General features: G+C 54.0%; 1 protein-coding gene across 3 annotated transcripts; it reads right to left on the bottom strand.

Moving 5' to 3' along the window:
* Window positions 1-689: 689 nt before the first annotated feature.
* Window positions 690-13,815, bottom strand: LDB1 (LIM domain binding 1). 3 transcript variants are annotated; one of them, XM_072805576.1, is made up of 11 exons: window positions 13,661-13,815; window positions 5,641-5,743; window positions 5,474-5,518; window positions 5,308-5,383; window positions 5,112-5,214; window positions 4,767-4,939; window positions 4,152-4,274; window positions 3,834-3,917; window positions 3,615-3,738; window positions 3,265-3,413; window positions 690-2,546 (listed from the first exon to the last, which is right to left on the bottom strand). In XM_072805576.1, exons 1-11 carry the CDS (start codon window positions 13,683-13,685, stop codon window positions 2,316-2,318), a joined length of 1,236 nt encoding a protein of 411 aa, XP_072661677.1. In that variant the 5' UTR covers window positions 13,686-13,815; the 3' UTR covers window positions 690-2,315. The 3 variants fall into 3 exon arrangements, with proteins under 3 accessions (XP_072661677.1, XP_072661678.1, XP_072661680.1); XM_072805577.1 differs by having other exon boundaries at window positions 3,271-3,413; XM_072805579.1 differs by lacking the exon at window positions 13,661-13,815 and adding an exon at window positions 8,293-8,535.
* Between the last annotated feature and the right edge of the window lie 4,414 nt (window positions 13,816-18,229).

Here is an 18,229-nt window from a genome sequence, read left to right as displayed (position 1 = left end):
CACAGCAGGGTCTCCTTATCTTGCCAATCTTTTTTAATTGTGGGAGAGAAGGGCACTTGGAAGGAATAATAAGCTGAAGAGTCTGAAAAACACTCTGTTCCTCCTTCCACCTAAGGAGCTTCAGGCTGCCCCTAGCAACTACACTTAAGGCATCCTCCTCCACATCCCCACCCTAAGTCAGCAAGGAGACAAACAATCCAGCTGCTCTCTTACTTCCCCACACCTGGGACATAACACCAGAGGACACTAGCTCAGAAAGCTCAGCTGGGCTGGAAGGCTGGAGACTGGGTAGGGGCAGGAATCTCCTGGAAAGGCACAGGACCAAATCTCTCAGTGGTTCAAACCACCAATGCTCCTCCAACCCAAGCCCAGGCAAGGATTCCTCCACAACCCCAATAGCTTGACCCAGGGCCTTCTATCCCAGAAAAACTGCCTTGGGAAGGCCACCTGTCTGGAAGCCCCAATGGCAGCTGGGGGGGTAGGAATAATTGTCCCAGGAGACAGGGAAGTCCACTTCTGAGGGAGACAGGCCCAGCCCAGGACAGGAGGAACAACAGCAGAAGGTGAGGGAAAACGTGAGATGAGACTTAAGCTCTTCCTTCCCAATAACTGGTCTTAGGGGCTGTAGGAAGGAGAGATAGGGGAAAGACTGTGACTGACTTGTTATTAGGCATCAATGACCAAGACACTTTCAAACCAAAAAGTCTCTTTATTGATCGGTACCATACATGACTCAAATGGCCCAAAAAAAAAAAAAAAAAAAAAAAAAAAAAAAGGCATTACATTTGGGGCGGGACATCCATCTTCCCCACCCCTTCCCTCAGCTCCTAACACAAAACCCTCCCAACAGTGGTAGCTGGAGTGAAGGAAACTGGGTATGGAGGACCCCAGAATCCAGAAGGAAGAGTGGGGAGAAAGGTGGTGCTAACACTTCTGGAACTGGCCACAGAAAAAGGCAGCGAAGCCACAGAACTGGGCCCAGATCCATGGGACCCTACTCCTGGCCTCACCGGGGTCCAAAGCCTCCATGTGTCCAACTGTGAAAGAGAGCTGAGGATCCTGGCTGCTTCCCCCCTCCCTTCTATGAGGAAGGGGATGGAAGGGATATTGGAGATGAAGACCTTTTACGTCAGCTGGGGAACAGAGGTCTATTGCTCCCAGGTGGGCTTAGAGCTGGGACATCCTCAGTGGCTCCTTCCCCTCTGTGGAGGACAGGGGAGGACTAGGTAGACAGTTTGAGTAGTTGGGAAGAGAGTATTGGAGAGAGTGGATGAGCCCCTCCCCCTCTATCCCATGCCTGCCCAACTGAGACAAAACAAAAAACACAGCAACGAACAGCACTCCCTTCCCTCCACACTTCCTAAGGGAGGGAGCCTCCCTTCCCCCCAGCCAAGACAGCTGCTCTAGTGGACTTGTAAAGAATATACACACCATGGGGGAGGGGGTTAGGGGTGGAATAGAGGGAGTCACAAGCACTAGGACGGCAGGCCAGAGTCCTGGAGGATGGGGAGACAGAGACAACAGCAGGGGGTTGTCACAAAGATGAGGCCATCATGGCCCCCTACCCCAAGGCATGCCTTCCCCAACTCCAGTGACCCCAGAGGAAAAGGGAAGAGAGATGGCAAAGTATCTCCTTGGTCTGAAGCTCTCAAACTGTATAAAATGGTAATGCACACCCCTCTACCCCCACACTCACCTCCACCTGGGCCCTAAGCCCCACATTTGCCAGGAGTAGGGAGGTAGCTGGACTTTTTAATAAGGGGAAGAGGGGGTACATGAGTGATTTTTTTAAACTTACATTTTTAATAATATTATTTTTTTAAAAACTTGGGAGCTGGGATAGGTGGCTGCAGGGAGGAGCCAGAGCTTTACCCCTCTACTACCAGTCACCTAGGGGGAGGTTTAGGAAAGGGGCACTCAACCAAGCCCCATAATTAAGTCCCTAAGGGCTGTGGGATAAACAACCCCAGGCTTGAAGAGGGTAAAATCAGGAGGATGGGGAACCCAGAACCTGGGGCAAAGATGGAGGCAAATGCCCTGAGGGCAGTCAGGACATTTTGCAGAGGCCCAGGGTCCACATAGGCATCCACATGAGTACCCCCTTCCCCCAAAAGGCTCTGCAGAGGCCAGGCCCAGCCCAGGGCCACTGGGGGGCAAATCTTGGCACCTGCCCCCAGCGAGTCCAGTTCCTCCCTGAAGTGGGTGGATGGAGGCTGCCCATTTTAGATGCTCAGTCTCTTCATTCTGTCTTCTGCTCCCTGGGGCTGCAGGGGTGGGGCAGGCAGGCAGAGCGCTGGGTGGCCATGGCAAGGCCTCTACTGGGAGGCCTGTGATGTGGGGTTCTCCGATTTGCTTTCTTGGCTGGATGGAGGCTTGCTGTTCCAGGGGCTGTTGGCGCCCAGGGCGGGGGAGTTGTTAAAGCTGTCCTCGTCGTCAATGCCGTTGGCCGCGTCAAACTGGGTGTTCTCCAGCCGGGTGATGAGCCTCTCGTCCTCGTCCCCGAACTCCCCGCCCATCAGGGTGGGCTCCCCCACCACCATCACATCCTGAGAGTGGCGGAGGTCCCCAAACATAATCGGGGCAGGGGCTCGTCCGGCCCAGGGCAGCAGAGAGCCCCAATACCCACCCAGGAAATTCAACACCCCCAACCCCTTCTCACCCAAATTTCAAACCCCAACTCCTCTGACACCCTCAGTCCCTGGAATCCTTCCCACTGAAGGACTGCAGAGCATCACAGCCTTTAACCCACAATCACTAGATTCTAGGAGAAGTCAATCTATTCCCCTCGCTCCCTAGTTCATCTCCCCCAAACTTAGGGGGCTCCTAAACTTCTGTCCACATGTAATAGAGAAGAAGCAGATTTAAAAAAAAAAAAAAAAAGAACACCAATGGGGAAAAGTGTGTGCATATGCATATGTGTGTATTCTAGATTCACACACGTTCACATTCATGTGTCCCTCTGGTCAGTGTGTGTCTGATGGTATGTGGACCTCTAAGCTGTCTGTCCTGAACATCCATGTTCTCACAGCTGTCTCTGTGCCCTTATGTCCTTCCTATGTGCTGTCTGAGTCTGTGATCACAACCATGGCATGTCATTGACAAGGACTCTCATCAGTGACAGTAGCCAGCCCATGCTGGCAGAGTACACCAAGAAAAACTGTCTTTGCTTCTATGCCTGCTAGTGAGCTCAGGCTGGGATGGGGTCAAGGGTTAGGGGTCAGCAGTAGGGCAGCCCAGAAGAGAGAAGAAAGCCGAGATGCTTACAGGTACCTGGCTGGAGAGGGCGAAGGTGCTGGCTGGGCTTTTCTTCTTGCTGTTGCTGTTGTTGGTGTTGCCACCCCCCGAGCTCATGGTGCTGCCCCCTGACATCTTTCGTTTCCGCCGCTTGCTGGGCTGCTGCCGTGCAGGCTCCGCTGTGCCGGGGAAAGGAGATTCAGGAGGGGCAAGACCCCAGGGTCCCTTGTTCCCCATTCTGGCTCCTAAGGACCCTGAGCCTACCCTGATCCCAATCTTGCAGACCCAGGAGTGAAGAAGGGGCTTCGTGAGGAGGAGAACCAGCGCTGAGAAACATCATCAGATCCTAGTAAGAGCAGGGGCAGGTGGAAGGCACTCACCGGGGGGTGCTACCATGCGCTGCCACTTCTGGAAAAGGCAGGTCTTGAGGCAGTCACGGGGGCTGAGGCTGTAGGTCTTGTGACGGGACATGAGCTCCTGCATGGGCTCGAGTATCACACAGAGCTGAGGGGAGACCGGGAGGTGGCTTATCAAAGGACAGCTGACATGGAGCCAACACCAAATGGGATGGGGCAGAAACTGGGTGATCAAGGACTCACTCGGAGGTAGTTGAGAGTGGAATTGGACAGCCCACATCGGGTGATATTTTTGGAGAGCTGATCCAGCATCTGGGGGTCCTGGGCCTAGATGAGGAGAAGGAAAAGAACACTAGCATCTGGGTTGCATCTGTTCATTTGACCTATCACTTGAGCCTCATGACACTCCTAAGAGAAGAAGGGCTACTATGAAACCCATTCTTCAGATGGAGATACTCTAACCCTCTGAGGTCACTGTCAAGAAATAGCAGACCTTGTTCCCTCCACCCTTCCCACTGCCTTCCCTCAACCCTTGCATCTTGGGTCCTGCCCACAACTCACATGCATGGCAAGGATGCTGCGGGGGATGAGCTCTCGGTGCTGCCGGATGCTGAAGTGCCACGTCTTTATCCGCATCATGTCGTCAAACATGAACTCTAGGTACAACCGGCCCTCCACACACACCTGGAGACAAGCTTGTCACATCTCTGCCCCCTCCCCACGTACCTGAAAGTATACCTGTTCTCCCGTTTGCTCACAACTCTCCTACTGAATATACTTCTACCACCTGCACATAAATCTGGGTGCATAACTGACAAAACTGTTCCTTCATACACCTGTCACACCCCTGGCCCTTACACACACCTTACACGTACACACACACAATAGAAATGTTTAACAGATCCATGTCATCCTTCCAAGTAGCTAGTGATACGCTCATCTGCTATAAACTCAGTGAGGGCAGGCTCTCGTTCACTGGTGTACCCCTGCGGCCCAGAAAATCGTCATGTATAAACTCAATAAATGCCTGATGGATGTTGTGGCATGCCTGCCCTCCCTTCTTGTCTTGCTACTTCCTGTTCTGCCTCCCTGGGGAACAGCTGAGTATATTTTGGGAGAAAGGAGGGGAATCAAACCCAGGTGCTTCAGTGTTCCACATCCAGCTGGGCTGCTGACCTGGGTGAACATGGGTTTGCCATGCTGGGTCACCATGCTGCCTTGGTCACAGTCGAGGGACACAAAGTTGCTGTGGAATGCCTCCTTAGGGTGCTTAAGCACATAGTATAGCTCCGTAGCACCCCCTTCAAAGATGCTGCGAAAGTAGCGTGGGATCAAGGTCCGGCCAATGGCTGTAGAGATGGGACAAACTCATTAGAACAGAAGGACCTCCAAAGGGGTCTGGCAGATGCCAGCATTGCCAAAACAGATCCCCAGAGACAAATATCTACTCCCAGTCCTTAGAAGGACACAGGAGGTATTACTCTCACAGCAGAACCAGCAGTACCCCCAGAGGCCACTCACTATATCTCTTTGGTCCATCCTCCAGGCAGAAAGTGATGGTTAACATGGCATCATCCTCAAAGAACTCAGTTGTGAAAGCATCCCACCAGAGATTGTCACACTCCTAAGGAGCACAGGGTGGGATATTTGTGTGTGTGTGTCAGAAAACAACCCACAGGGGTCCCTCTCCCTCCCAGCCCTTGTCCCCTAGCCATACCTCTGTCCAGTTTTGAAGCCGTTTGTTAAGCTCAAATATTCTGTAGTCAGTTTGGTTGCCATATGGTGTGTGCCTCCTGGGGGAAGTGAAGAAGGGAGGTCAGTAGGAAAAGCGCCTCCCACCCATATAATGGAAAACACCTCCCTCCTCATTGGATTCCACTTACCCAATCCCAGGCTCCAGGTATGTAGGCGGGTACATGGGAGTTGGGCTGTGTAAGGGAAGAGGCTATGAGAATGGGGGTGGAAGACAGAAATTATTGGGGAGTGCCACTCCCTCCCCCTTCCAGGCAGGATCCCATCTGGAGAAGGGATAGGAAGTGGTAAGACTCACCCCACATCCCGATCTAGCATGGTGCCGGGATGGAAGGGGGGGAAGGCGTTGCCGTTCGGGGGCTCCTTCGGTGAGTACAGCTTGAAGGACTTTGAGGAACAACCTAGAAAGAAAAGGAAGAGGGTCCCCTGAGTCCCAGGGATCTTTCTGGAAAGTCTCCTAGACTGTGTGGACAGGGACTGGTATTCCAGAACCCCCAGGGTGGGTGGACTTGGGGAAGGGGACGACCCTAGGGAACATCTACCTCTGCTTCTAAATCTGGCTTCAATTTCGTTTTATCATGAAACTAGAAGTACTCAGCCCTAATACCCAAGACCCCATTTCTTCATGTGGTTGAGCCCTGGATGATAGAATCAAAGCTCTGAAGAAACGTCAATATCGCAGAGCAAATGAATATCCAAACATTATTATCTAATTTTGATAAATCCTCTTTTCATCTACATTATATTGTTCAATCATCACAACCACCTTGTGAGGTAGCAGGGTCAGCTATAAAATACCCATTTTACAGATGAGGCAAAGAAAAGCTACCTTTATGTCAAGATCATAGAAGTAGTAACTGGCAGAGCTTCTAAGCCCAGATCTGATTCCCATATCCTATAGTATTTCCACCCCTCTATTGCCCTCTGGAGACCAAGTTGCCAGAGGGGAAACGAGAGTGAGGGGGGGAAAGTTGGCAACTCCCTGCCCCTCCTCCACCCCCAGGGTCTCAAGAGGGCAGGGAACAGAAAGATAAAGGGGGGTGGGTGCCTGCTGGGTGCCTCCCACCAGATAACCAGTTGGGCCTTCTGCCTCCCCCACCAACGGCCACTCCCTTATCAGCCCAGCCCCCTTCCCCACACCCACCATGGATCTAGTATTGTCTCTAAACCAGAAACCCAAAGCCTCAACCTCCTTTCACTTGTGAGACTTGCAGTGGGAAAGGGAGACTGACAGGCCTCCAATGGATCCCTCTCTACTTACAAACCTAGGCCTGGGAAGGAACCAAGATTCCAGGGGGCTCAATCTAATAGGAGGCAAATGGTAACTAGACAGAGGTCTCTGCTTAGGTGTCTCTGTGCATACATGTTCCCTATCCACCTCAATGAGCAGCACACTATTCCTGATGTACTATTTCCTAACCAGAAGTATTACATTCATAGTTGGGTATGAACCAACCACCTCTGCAATCCTATTTTCCCCCTCCCAGCCAGAAAGGTAGGGAAACTGAGGCATACCAACAAAGGTCCTATCCTCAGTCATAGGTGCTTCCTGGAATTCCTAAAACTTGACTGAATTTGGAAGAGTGGCCATATTGGCTGTATCTAAGCCCCCTTCCCAAATTAGATACAAAATCTATTTTGCTCCCTAGGGGGAAGAGACAAAAGACGACCCTGTGCCAACATGCATCATTTAATCATCCCTCCAGGGCCCCCTCCTCACAATATGGGCAAAAGGAGGGTCCCAGAGGAGCCTACACTACACAGTTCCTGAAGGTGCCAAGACCTAGAGCCTGTATGTGCCTGCACACACGTGTGCCTCATCCTGCCTAGCAGGCTTCCACCCTCAGCTCGCCCCAACATGCCTACCAAGAGCTGGAACCCAGCAGCCCCAGGCAGGATCAAGGTGCCTGCAACAGGCCCTTGCCCCGTACATGATCTCTAACAGGTCATGTCCACACACTCCCAGCACAGCACACACAGCTTTCACAGGCCAATCTGGACTGAATGAGGAGACTGTATCCTTAGGAAAGAGACAGTCCCCCGCAGCCCCAAGTCTTCCCACTCCATAGACAAGGAGACTAAGGCCACATAGGTAGCCCCAGCTCCCAGAGCCTACGAGAGGCCAGGTCTGGCCAATGAACTCAAGAGTCTAGATTATGAGACCTGACCCTTGCTCCCTAATTAGGCTATCCTTTCCCCAAAAGCATCACTGCCCTTGCCCCACAGTTTCAGGGCTACTTGAAGAAATGTGTCAGCTCAAGACCCTCAGGAGAAGAGAGGTAGCACACCTGGGTTCCTCTCTAATTCTGAAAAAAGTTTCGGAGCTTCAATTTCTCTCACCACAGACCTGACAGACATTGCCTGAGGCTGGGTAATAGTTCTGAAGAGCTACTACCAGAAGCTCTGAGGCCTCTATTTACACCTCCAGTGAATGGACACAAACAAACGCAGCATCTCTTCAGAGCCATAGCAACTCCCAGTAGCCCCAGCCCAAGGGCTTGGGAGTGAGAAGAGAAGGGGAGGGAACATCACCCAGACCATCTGTCCCTGTTGCTGCCTGTCCCCAGCAGCAGGGGTAGAGAGAGCAAAGTGGGGGTGGGGGTGAAGGGGATGTATCATCACCCTTGGAGTCAGACATAGCACCACCCCCCAACCTCTAGCAATCTGAGGGCCCTTAGGAGGAAGACGGAGGAAGAGCCCAGAACTAGTAAAGTTTTCTCAGGATGGAAGCTGCATCCTGGGGCTGAGGGGGGCACCTCCGGCTGGGCATTTCCATGGTAACCAGCCTGACCTGAGAGGAGGCCCCCTTTCTTTGGGGGCTGACCATAGGTCAGCAGGCTTGAGAGTCCCGGCCGCTCTGAGCTGGGGCACTTCCCCCAGCTAGCATACCACGCCTGGGCCAGACCCAGGACCTTCCACCCACCCCCAACAGGCTTGCGCCCAGACTTACCTGGGAGAACTGAGGGGGCCAGGAGAGGTGCAGGGAGCAGCTGGAAGCCCAGAGGGGCCCTGGCAGGGGTGAGGGCTGAGGGGGCCAACTTCAGCCGTTCATGTCCCGAGTGGGACAGGCAGGCCTGGCTGGGAGCTCCACTCCGCGGGCCGCACAAAGACTCGCACGCACAGCCTCGGCCCGCCCCGCGGCGGCCACAGCCCCGGGGGAAAGTTACAATAGCCACTGGGCCGGGGGCTGGGGGCCAGGGGGCCGGCCTGGGGGGCGGGGGGCCGCGGGGAGTCCGGAGCCTTCTTTGTTTGCAAGGTTTCCCTCAACAATGGCTGCTCCGCTCTTTCCTCTCTCCTCCTCCTCCTCCTCGGCTCTCCCCGCCACCGCCTCTCGCTGCCTCTGCCTCCAAGCAGCCCGCCCGCCCTCCCCAGGCCAGCAGGCCCCTCCGCTGGGGCACCAGGAGAGGCAGGGCCCGGCACTCACACTCACTCACACTTGCACACGCACAGACACACGCAGCGCCCGCCGGCTCCCTTCCTTTTCTCCCTTTCTATGCCTCCCTCCCCTCTCCGCTCTCCGAGCCTCTCTCAGAATGAGGCCCCAGGGCGGGCGGAGGGTGGAGCTGCCCCCACCGGCCCCGCCCCCTCCCTGCGAGGAAAGAGGAAGAGGGAGAGAGGGAGGGAGGGAGAGACGCAGGCAGGCAGGGAGGACTGCTGAGAAAAACAAAAGAGAGACAGAGACCCAGAGAGACGAGGGAGAGATGGAGACCGAACAGATTAGGCCTTGAGAGACCTGGATGGAGGGTGGGGGGGAGCGTGGGGCCAGGAACTGAAATGCTCCCAGCCCTGAGCCTGGTGCTCAGGGGTGAGCAGACCAGCCAGAGCCACTGGCAGGGATGGAGAAGGGTGCTCTCCTCTCTGGAGACTCCCCAATATCTTCCAACTGCTTCCCCAACGTCCCCCAAGTCTCTCTTCCTCTCCCCTGTGATCTCTTGGTTTGAAGGCTGGCTGGGGCTGCCACCCTAGGCTTCAGCCCCTGGTGAAATCCCCAAGCAGCTGGGGGGAGCCTCCAGGGGGTTATTTTTGACAGAGACACACTCTGTTTCAGCTGGTAAACAGTGACTGGAGGGGAGGGGACACTCCAGGCTGCCTGTCCCCAACCCAGCTAAGTTCCTAACCCCCCACCACCAGAGTCTCACCGATGCAGGGCAAAAAGGCACTGTCAGAGCTAAGGAAAGCCAATTTGCCAGAAGGGGCCTAGTCTGCTGCTGAGTCCTCCTCCTGTCATCCCATGGAAAAAAGGTATGTTGTTACTGGAGTAGGGCCTGTTCTCCAAGGCAAGGGGGAAATCCCAAGAGAGGAGGTGTTTTTAAAGCTTGAGTAGTGGTCCAGGCCCTACTACCTGGACAGATAGGATAAAGGACAGGCGCGTGTGCACGTGCACACACACACACACACACACACACACACAGGAGGAGGTGCAGCCATACAGATCTCCTACTGCTTTGCAATTTGAGTCTCTGCTCCCTATTCCCTGCCTTGCCCCCCAACCACATTCACACAGCCCAGCGACAAGATTTCTCAGGACATACACACTGGTTGACTGTGCAGTAATATTGCACCTGGCTCTGCGAACATCCTCCACACATAAATAACACCTCTCGCTTTCACATAAATCAGTATCTGATACACACCTCAATCTGCAACATACCTCAAATGCTAAATAAACCCAAACCCAGGACACACACACATACGTAGTCTGACAGCCCTGACTTCCATACACACTGGGACCTGTGACACATGCCCTTTGATCCTAATATACACCACCCAAACTGCATTATACCCCGTGACGGACTATTACATACACACCCTGACCATTTGTCATCCAGAGATTTACCCCATAAACCACTCTCCCTGAAACCTGCAAACCATTCTCCATGATGGTCTGGCCATATGATACGCTCCAGCTTTCACAAACATATTGAAATCTATGACATTCAGCCAGACTCTGCAACATACTGCCTACTACCAGGAATTAAAATATTCCACTGACTCCCAAATTAACAGCCCAACTCTGAGATGACCACACTTCTCCCCTACTTACAGGACAATTCCTGTCATTTGTTTCATGCCTTTAAACTTTCCAAAGTGCATTCATAGGCAGTACCTCAAGAGAGACTTAATACAGGCCCAAATGTGATGCTAACTTGAACAGATTACAGTGAGACAAGAGGGCCTGAACTGGAACCCTGGATTTCTAACCCTACTCATACAAGCCCAGCCCTGGGGCACTGCAGCCATTCCTATTCACTTGCCCCTCCAAGCCAGAAGTGACTGTCTACAGGGGGAAGAGGGTTGGTGTATGCTCTGGCTTCCACCTCCAGCTTAGAGCTCAGTTTGTCTCCTCAAATTTTGGAAAGAAAGACCCTTAAATACCAAAATGTACCAGGACTCTGGCCCATCACTCAAAAAGGGGCCCTGCTCCTGGTTCCCTTCTTTAGCAAGTCTGCTTCTCTCTCAGTTCTGACTTAACTCCCCCACATGCACAGGAGCAGAAGAGGTCCAGCTAAAGAAAGCAAATCTGAGTTAGAAGGCCCTAGAATTGGTGGTGTGGGGGTGTAGGGGCAGTGGGGAGAAAGGAGGGAGAAGCAAAGAATGACAAAGGTGATGAAGGAAAGAAAAGGGAGAGTACCCTCCTGGAGGTGGAACTCTGAAGGGCAGCAGCCTGTCCCAACCCATAGGATAAGGTACCAGCACTGCCCCCTGCCCGGGCCCCTGGGGCTCCCTGACCCAGGCCTCCAGTGTGCCTGCCCCCCTTCCTTTGTCTGTGCCCGGCCTCCCGTTGGCCTGGCGCTCTGCCATCCTCCTCTCCTGGCTCCCAGCCGCCACCACTGCTGCCTCCTCCCCTCCCCCTACTCCTCCCTGCCTTAACCCTTCTGAGCCACATGCTGCCCCAGACAGGCCCTGGCCCCCTCAGTAACCTGCCCTGCCCCGGCGATGCCCCTTAGCAGAAGTTCTCCCTGCTCCTGACCAAAGCTTCAGAAGCTATTACCTACCCCAGGAGCACTATGGGAGCTGGGGGTGTGGGGGTGTGTATATGTATATCTTGTGGTGTTTCCTTCCGCGTTTGCATGTGTGTGGGTCTGCATGTTCTCTGGCTTCCCTCAGTCACATGTGTGGGGCATGTGCTGTCTCTGCTGGGCTGGGGGAGGAGGAGGAGCCGGGAGACAGTAGAGCACAAAGGAGAGACTCAGGCAGGCAGGCAGCAGGCAGGCGGCCTGCCAGGGCGCCTCAGCCCCCACCCCATGCCTGCTCAAGTGGGGGGGGGGGGTTGTCTTTGGGCCTGGACTATACATGCTGCCATAATGCCCTTGTATTCAACCATGTGCTCCCACCCATCCATACAAGCCTGGTCCCCTCCCATACTCCAACTCCTAACATTCCCCACCCCCAGACCACTCTCAGGCCCCTCCCCATTTGGTTCTCCTTGAAGTCTAACCTCCATTCTCTGTAGCATCAATCCATAAGACTTCTTCACATTTGGGAAAAAGACTCCTCACTCTTAGCCATCTTTTGCTCCCCTCTCCTCCAGCCAGGCCACCCAGACACACAAAAGGAACATGTCTTTTGGAGCACTGACTGAAGCTGTCCCCTCTCACACACACCCCTATACATGGATCCTCTTCCTGTCCCCATGCTGCTCCCAGAGAAACTGAGGGGGGAACTTCATCCTTTCTCCTACTGGATCCAGGCACCCTGCCTCAACTTCAGGACCAACCTCTCATCTACCTCCAGCCAGACAACCCTTCCATACCCATCTCCTACTCACTATTTTTTTAGTAACTAAGAATCAAAAATTAAGACTCAGCCCTCTAGCTTGTATAGAGCCTTAGTTTCTGCTATAGTCATGTGTGGTGAGGGAGGATGAAGGCCATGGGGAGTACTCAGAGTGTGGATGGATCTAAATGGGTACCCAGGATAGGGCAATTATAAAGAAAATATACACACAAATATACACATCAAGCTGGTAGGAGAAGGAATGATAGGGCCAGGCAGGATTCCAGCTTGGCGAGCTCTTCTCTCTCCTCTTCTCCCCAACCCTCTGCAGCAGGAGCCAGGGGTTCCCACACTTGGATATTCCAGGATCCTCAAGATCTCTCTACTAGTCCTCCCTCCTTTAAGGGCCCTATGCCCCTTAAATGTCAGCCTCAGCAGGCACTTTAAATGTGTGCCCAGCCCAGCTTGGCCTGTGTCACATGATTCTCAAGGAAGCTTCCGCACTGGCAGCTTCCCTTGGGGATTGTGTATATATGTATGTGTAGTGGGGGGTTCAGTTGTGGGGTATGGGGCTCCCAAAGAATGGGGCATATGGAGAAGCAATGGATCCAAACCAGGTCAGATTCTGGGACACCGGACTTTTAGAAGAAATATAACTTCAGCCTGGAACAAGAGGAGATCCAGCACATAAGAACCCAGAGTCCTGAGAATGAGAATGGACAGTGTTCTGAAGCCCTCTGAAGACTACCTCTTCAGTCACACAACCTCTCTTTTCTCACGGCAGTGAGGTAGAGCCTTTCCCCATGCCCGGGGAAAGAACTCAGACCCAGGCTGTCACTAGCAAGAGCTGATAAGTGTTTTGGGGAGACAGGATCTCAGCCTATGTCCTCTCCCAAGTTCTCACTTTGGGGTCAAGTATTGCTCCCCTGAACTCGACTCCCACAAATCACTCGATTTCCTAAGTCGCTTGGAGCTACCACATTCCCCGTCCCACTAGGGTGGAGATGCCAGACCCCGAGGGCCCAATTATCTGCCCCCCCCCTCCCCAGAGTACCTCCTTGTCCCTCAGGAGGGCTAACCTTCCCTGGCAACAGGCAGGAAAATTTGGAGGGGGGGCGAAATCAATCCCTCCCTCCAAACACAGCCCTCAGAAACAGCCTGGAGGGGGGTATCACAGGAAAAGTAAGAAGGAATAGGCGGGGGGGGGGCCAACCCAAACCAGCCAATCACAACTCTATGATGACCTGAGGGGGGGGGTGTCAAAAGTCCAGACTCACTTCTGATTGGCTAACACCCTGGAATTCTGGGAATTTCAGCCCCCCAAACCCCTCCTCAATTAGCCTCCCCCACCAAAACACACGCGCGCGCGCGCGCGGCCGTGGGCGCGCGCGCACACAGACTACCTCTGGTACCCCCTCCCCTGCCTCTCGGCTGCTGCGCATTTGCACTTGGGGAGAGCCCTCCCTCGGACTAAGGAAGGCCCCGCATACTCCTCACAGCCCCCATCCTCCGCCATGCCATCGACGCCCCACACACAAGTTCTCGCCAAACAAGGGGTGAGGGAAATGCCGGGAGGGCTAAGGAGGGAGGGCCCCACTCACCAGGACAGGCACAGCCCACTGACATCTTCACATCGCCCGCCGCTGGGGGCCCAGCCGAGTCACGGTGCCCGCCCCGCACGGGGACAGGCCGGGCATGAGCCGCCGCCGCCGCCCGCGGCCCCGCTGCCCTCGCCGCCGGCCCGCCCCGGCCTCGGCCCGGTGCTGGCGGCCCCTGGCTGCAGCGAGGGGCCTGTCAGGCGCGGAGCAGACAGGAAGGAAGCCAGGCAGGAAGGCGAGCTGCCTCTGCGTGTGTGCGCGCGGGTGTGCGTCTCCGGAGTGTGTGTCCGTGTGTGCGCGTGTGCGTGTGCGTGTCTGTGCGCTCCCGCCGCCCTCCCCGCCGCCAACGCCGCCGCCGCTCGCTCCCTCTCCCTCCCGCGTTCGCTCGCGCCCTCGCTGTCGTAGGCGCCCGCTCTCCAGCCCCAGCCGGGCTGGGCCGGGCTTTATTAATATGCTAATTGCCTGCTAGTGGGAGGGGAGAGCCGTGTCAAAGTGACCCGGGCGAGCGCGCAGCGAGCGACGACGTGCGTGCGCCGCGCGGCGGGCGGGCGGCGAGGGGCCGGGAGCGTTCAGGGAACGGCATGCATGTGACGCAGCTTTTAAAAAAGGAGACGGAGGCAGAGACCCCGGAGGGGAAGGGCGGGGGGTGGAATAGGAGGCGAAGCCTCAACGCTCGGTGTCCGTCCTCCGGGCGCCCCCGAGTTGGGAGCAGAGCGGAGCCGGAGCGGGAGCCGGGATTGGGGGAGGCGGAGCCAGGGTGGGCTGCGAGGTGTAGCTCTCTTCTCCACCCCGGCCGCGCTCTGGGAGGGAAAGGGACTGCCGACCCCCGCCCTGTTCTCCGAGACTCCAGTCTTCTTCTGGAGGGCCTTTAAATCTCACTCCCCCACCCCAACCCCAACCTGGGCGGGGAAAGCACTATCCTAATTCCAGTAGCAACCCAACTCACCTCCCTATATTAACCACCCCTCCCTTGCCTGCTAAACCAGTTAGGACTAGAGCCAAAAGGGTTAATTAAGTGGGTTCCCCACCCTCCCCCGCCTAAGGGCTGAGATCTGCGTTTTTGCTGGGGGGAGGGGGTAGTGGAATGACCGCCAGGTTGGACTGGGGAGGGGGTAATCCGCAGGCCATCGTTCCCCCTTGCGGGCTCTGACTCATCAGTCAAGACGCTCTCCTCCCTTCCCCCTTTCTCCATCCAGTCTCGGCCTCCCCCCCCCTCCTCCCCCTTCGCCTGCTAGCTGCTCTCCTTTGAGGGCCTCAAGACTGGGGAGAACAGGAAGCAGACCCCTCCAGTGCCCCCTACCCGTAGGGGCTGAGGCGTTGGAGGGTGGGGGTGGGAAGAAGACTGTCTGCTCGGACAGTATAAGGAACACTCCTTCCCCAGGGAGGAGCCTCCCAACCTTCAGGCACTCCTCAAGGACTCCCCAGCCCAGCCCTGGGGGTGGGGGTGGGGGTGGGGGCTCCATCTCCATCCCTTCCCAAAAACCCAGCCTTAGCTGCCTCATAAACAGGAAATACCTATTAGCAGGAAAGAGGGAGGAGAAGGGAGCTGTCTGGAAGAGAGAGCTGGCCCTCTCCCTTCTGGGGGGTCCCGAGCTGCCAGCTTAAGCTTTAAGGTGGGCTCCAGGAGTAGACACTGGAGACCTGGGCTGCTGTCCCCTCTCTAGAGCATCTGGCCCAGACTTGGTAAAGGAGCCTCCTTCTCATTATTACTGGGGGGCGGGCGGGGAGCCTTGATTGGCCCCACTGTCCCCCAGAGTCTGCACAGCAGGCTTGACTGGCTGGGGGATGGTTGTGAGACCCCCTTCTCTCCATCTTTGTTTTTGCTGAGGGAGCCTGAAATGATGGGCAGATGCATAGTCTGGGTCTGAAAAGAGGGCTTTCCTAGAGATGTGGACCCCTTCCATTTGCTTAGGGATATGGTGGGGGAGGGGAGCTGTGAGCGCAGCCACATTCTTGACTCTAGCTTTTCCAACCGTTCTGTGGATTTTCCCCCACCCCAGGAGTGGGAGGGGAGGGGGGAAGCTGCAGAAGGACGTGACTGAGGGCGTCCTTACTGACACAGGTATGTTTTTGGCAGCATCTCCTGAATCTATCTCTTCACATTCCCCCAGAGGTCAGCACTAGAGGGAGTAAGGGGAATCTAAAGCAACAGAACCCACACTAGGAATTTGGGATACCTAGGTTTGAATTCCAGCTTTGCCCCTCACTAGAGCAAATGACTTGGGACAACTGACTTCCTACTCTGAACCCTGGCCTTACCCTCTGTAACTGGTACTTGCAGCTTGGTGAGAATCTGTAGACAAAGTATGCCCAGTCACCTAGCTTGATGCCAGCCATGTAGTCGGTTCTTAATATACTTTAGCCTTTATCTGCTTTCTGTCAGGGGTGGGCTGGATTGACTGGAAGTTTAGACAGTGTAGAGGAGAGGGACTGCCTGCTTTGAACCCTTTCTCTACTGTCCACGAGGTTGCCTTCTCCCAAACCTGTGGCCACTTACCCCTGAGGCCACTCATTCCAAACAACTAGCTTGGCCAGATTCCATGGTGATCGCCAATCACCTGGCTGGACAAATGGGCTTGCAACCCACCCAATAGGGACTTTACTTCCTCTGAATCTGAGGTTCCCTTCTAGATTACACATACGTAAGTTGGAAGTCAAAGAAGAAACAAAGATTTGTGGAGCATACAGTATGTACCAGGCACTGTGCTAGGTGTTTCATACCTGAGATCCCATTTATTTTTCATAATGACCTTTGGAGGAAGATGTTATTACCTCCACTGAATGAGCAAGAAAACAGATTCAGAGAGATTAATAAATCTGAACTCGTCTGTAAAATATTCTCCCTTTTTTGGCCTACTAATCAGTTAATGCCTCTTTTAAACCTCAGTTTCTAGCTTTACCTCCCCTGGGAAGGAGCCCCTCCCACTCCAACTCAGCTGATCTAGTGGCCCTCTTTTCTTTAAGGAAGTGTCACCTCAGTGCTGTTGAATGGGTGATTAAGGTAAATGGTTTAAGTCCTTGAGGAACCAGGCTTACCTAGGTTAAGAATCTTGCCCAAAGTCAGTCACACAGCTAACAAGTATTCAACCCAGTGCTCTTCCCCTTGACTTAACTTCTAGTATAGACCAGACCTGTGGAGAAGAGGACATCTTTGGAGAAGCTTTGGGAATTGTGATGCAGGCAAAAATGGGAAGAGATGTTACAGCTGCCTGGCAGACAGACCTGGGGTATGGTTGGGAGGCAGTGAGCTTATGTCCTGGAGGATGGCAGGCTCAGCTGATTTGGATGGATGAATATGAGCACCTAGCTTTTGTTTTCTTTTGAGGTGAAATTACATGACCTAAATAAATCATTTTAAAGTGAATAATTCAGTGGCATTCCAGTGTTTTTTAAATACCAGTTAGTGCAAGATGGACTGTAGACACGGGACAAAGTGTAAGTAGGAGGTACTGAGGAGAAGAGGTGAGGTAAGGAAAGGAGAAGGGGAGAGAAGCCCCACAGAGAAGCAGGCTGCAGAAGCCACTAGGTTAGCTTGTTCCCACAAGGAAGTGGGCTCCTGCTTCCAAGCTCCTAGAACCTGTCCCATCCAACTCCCTCTCCTGATCTTGTCTTGCTCTATTTTCTCCCACATCTCTTTACCCCTGAAACACAAATATTATTGGCATCACTCTTTCAAGGACAAATTTTCTTTTTTATTTTTTTTTAATTTTTATTTATTTATGATAGTCACAGAGAGAGAGAGAGAGAGAGGCAGAGACATAGGCAGAGGGAGAAGCAGGCTCTATGTACCAGGAGCCCGACGTGGGACTTGATCCCGGGTCTCCAGGATCGCGCCCTGGGCCAAAGGCAGGCGCCAAACTGCTGCACCATCCGGGGATCCCAAGGACAAATTTTCTTTTCCCATCGAGTAGTAGATGATTTATGTCTTTTTTTTAAAAGATTATTTATGAGAGACAGAGACACAGGCAGAGGGAGAAGCAGGCTCCGTGCGGGGAGCCCAATGTGGGACTCCATCCCGAGTCCCCAGGATCACGCCCTGGGCCAAAGGCAGTGCTAAACTGCTGAGCCACCCGGGCTGCCCTGATCTATGTCTTAATAATAATCGCTATATTCCTAGCACCTAACAGAATGCTTGGAACCTAGTATATGTCCTACAACTTTGTTGAATGATATAAGAATTTGGACAGGATTTATCTTCCCCTGCCCCAACATATGATGCCTTACCCCCTTGACCATCATTATCACCATCACCATATACAACTACCACTTCTTTCTCTGCCAAAGCAGTTTCCTGAAGTATGTAAGAAACTCCCAGGAAGGGGCTCCTGACTGGCTCAGTCAGTAGAGCCTGTGATTCCTGATCTTAGGGTTCTAAGGTTGAACCCCATATTGGATGTACAGATTACTTAAAAATAAAATCTTAAAAAAAAAAAGGCACCCAGGCTGCCCTTAAAAATAAAATCTTTCTTCAAAAAAAAAGGGCGGGGGGGAATCCCTGTGTGGCTCGGCGGTTTAGTGCCTGCCTTTGGCCCAGGGCGTGATCCTGGAGTCCTGGGATCGAGTCCCATGTTG

Source organism: Canis lupus, chromosome 29 (genome assembly GCF_048164855.1).
Source record: "Canis lupus baileyi chromosome 29, mCanLup2.hap1, whole genome shotgun sequence".
Classification (NCBI taxonomy): domain Eukaryota; kingdom Metazoa; phylum Chordata; class Mammalia; order Carnivora; family Canidae; genus Canis; species Canis lupus.
Note: the sequence above shows the minus strand (reverse complement) of the source record. Positions and strands in the feature narration are given on the sequence as shown.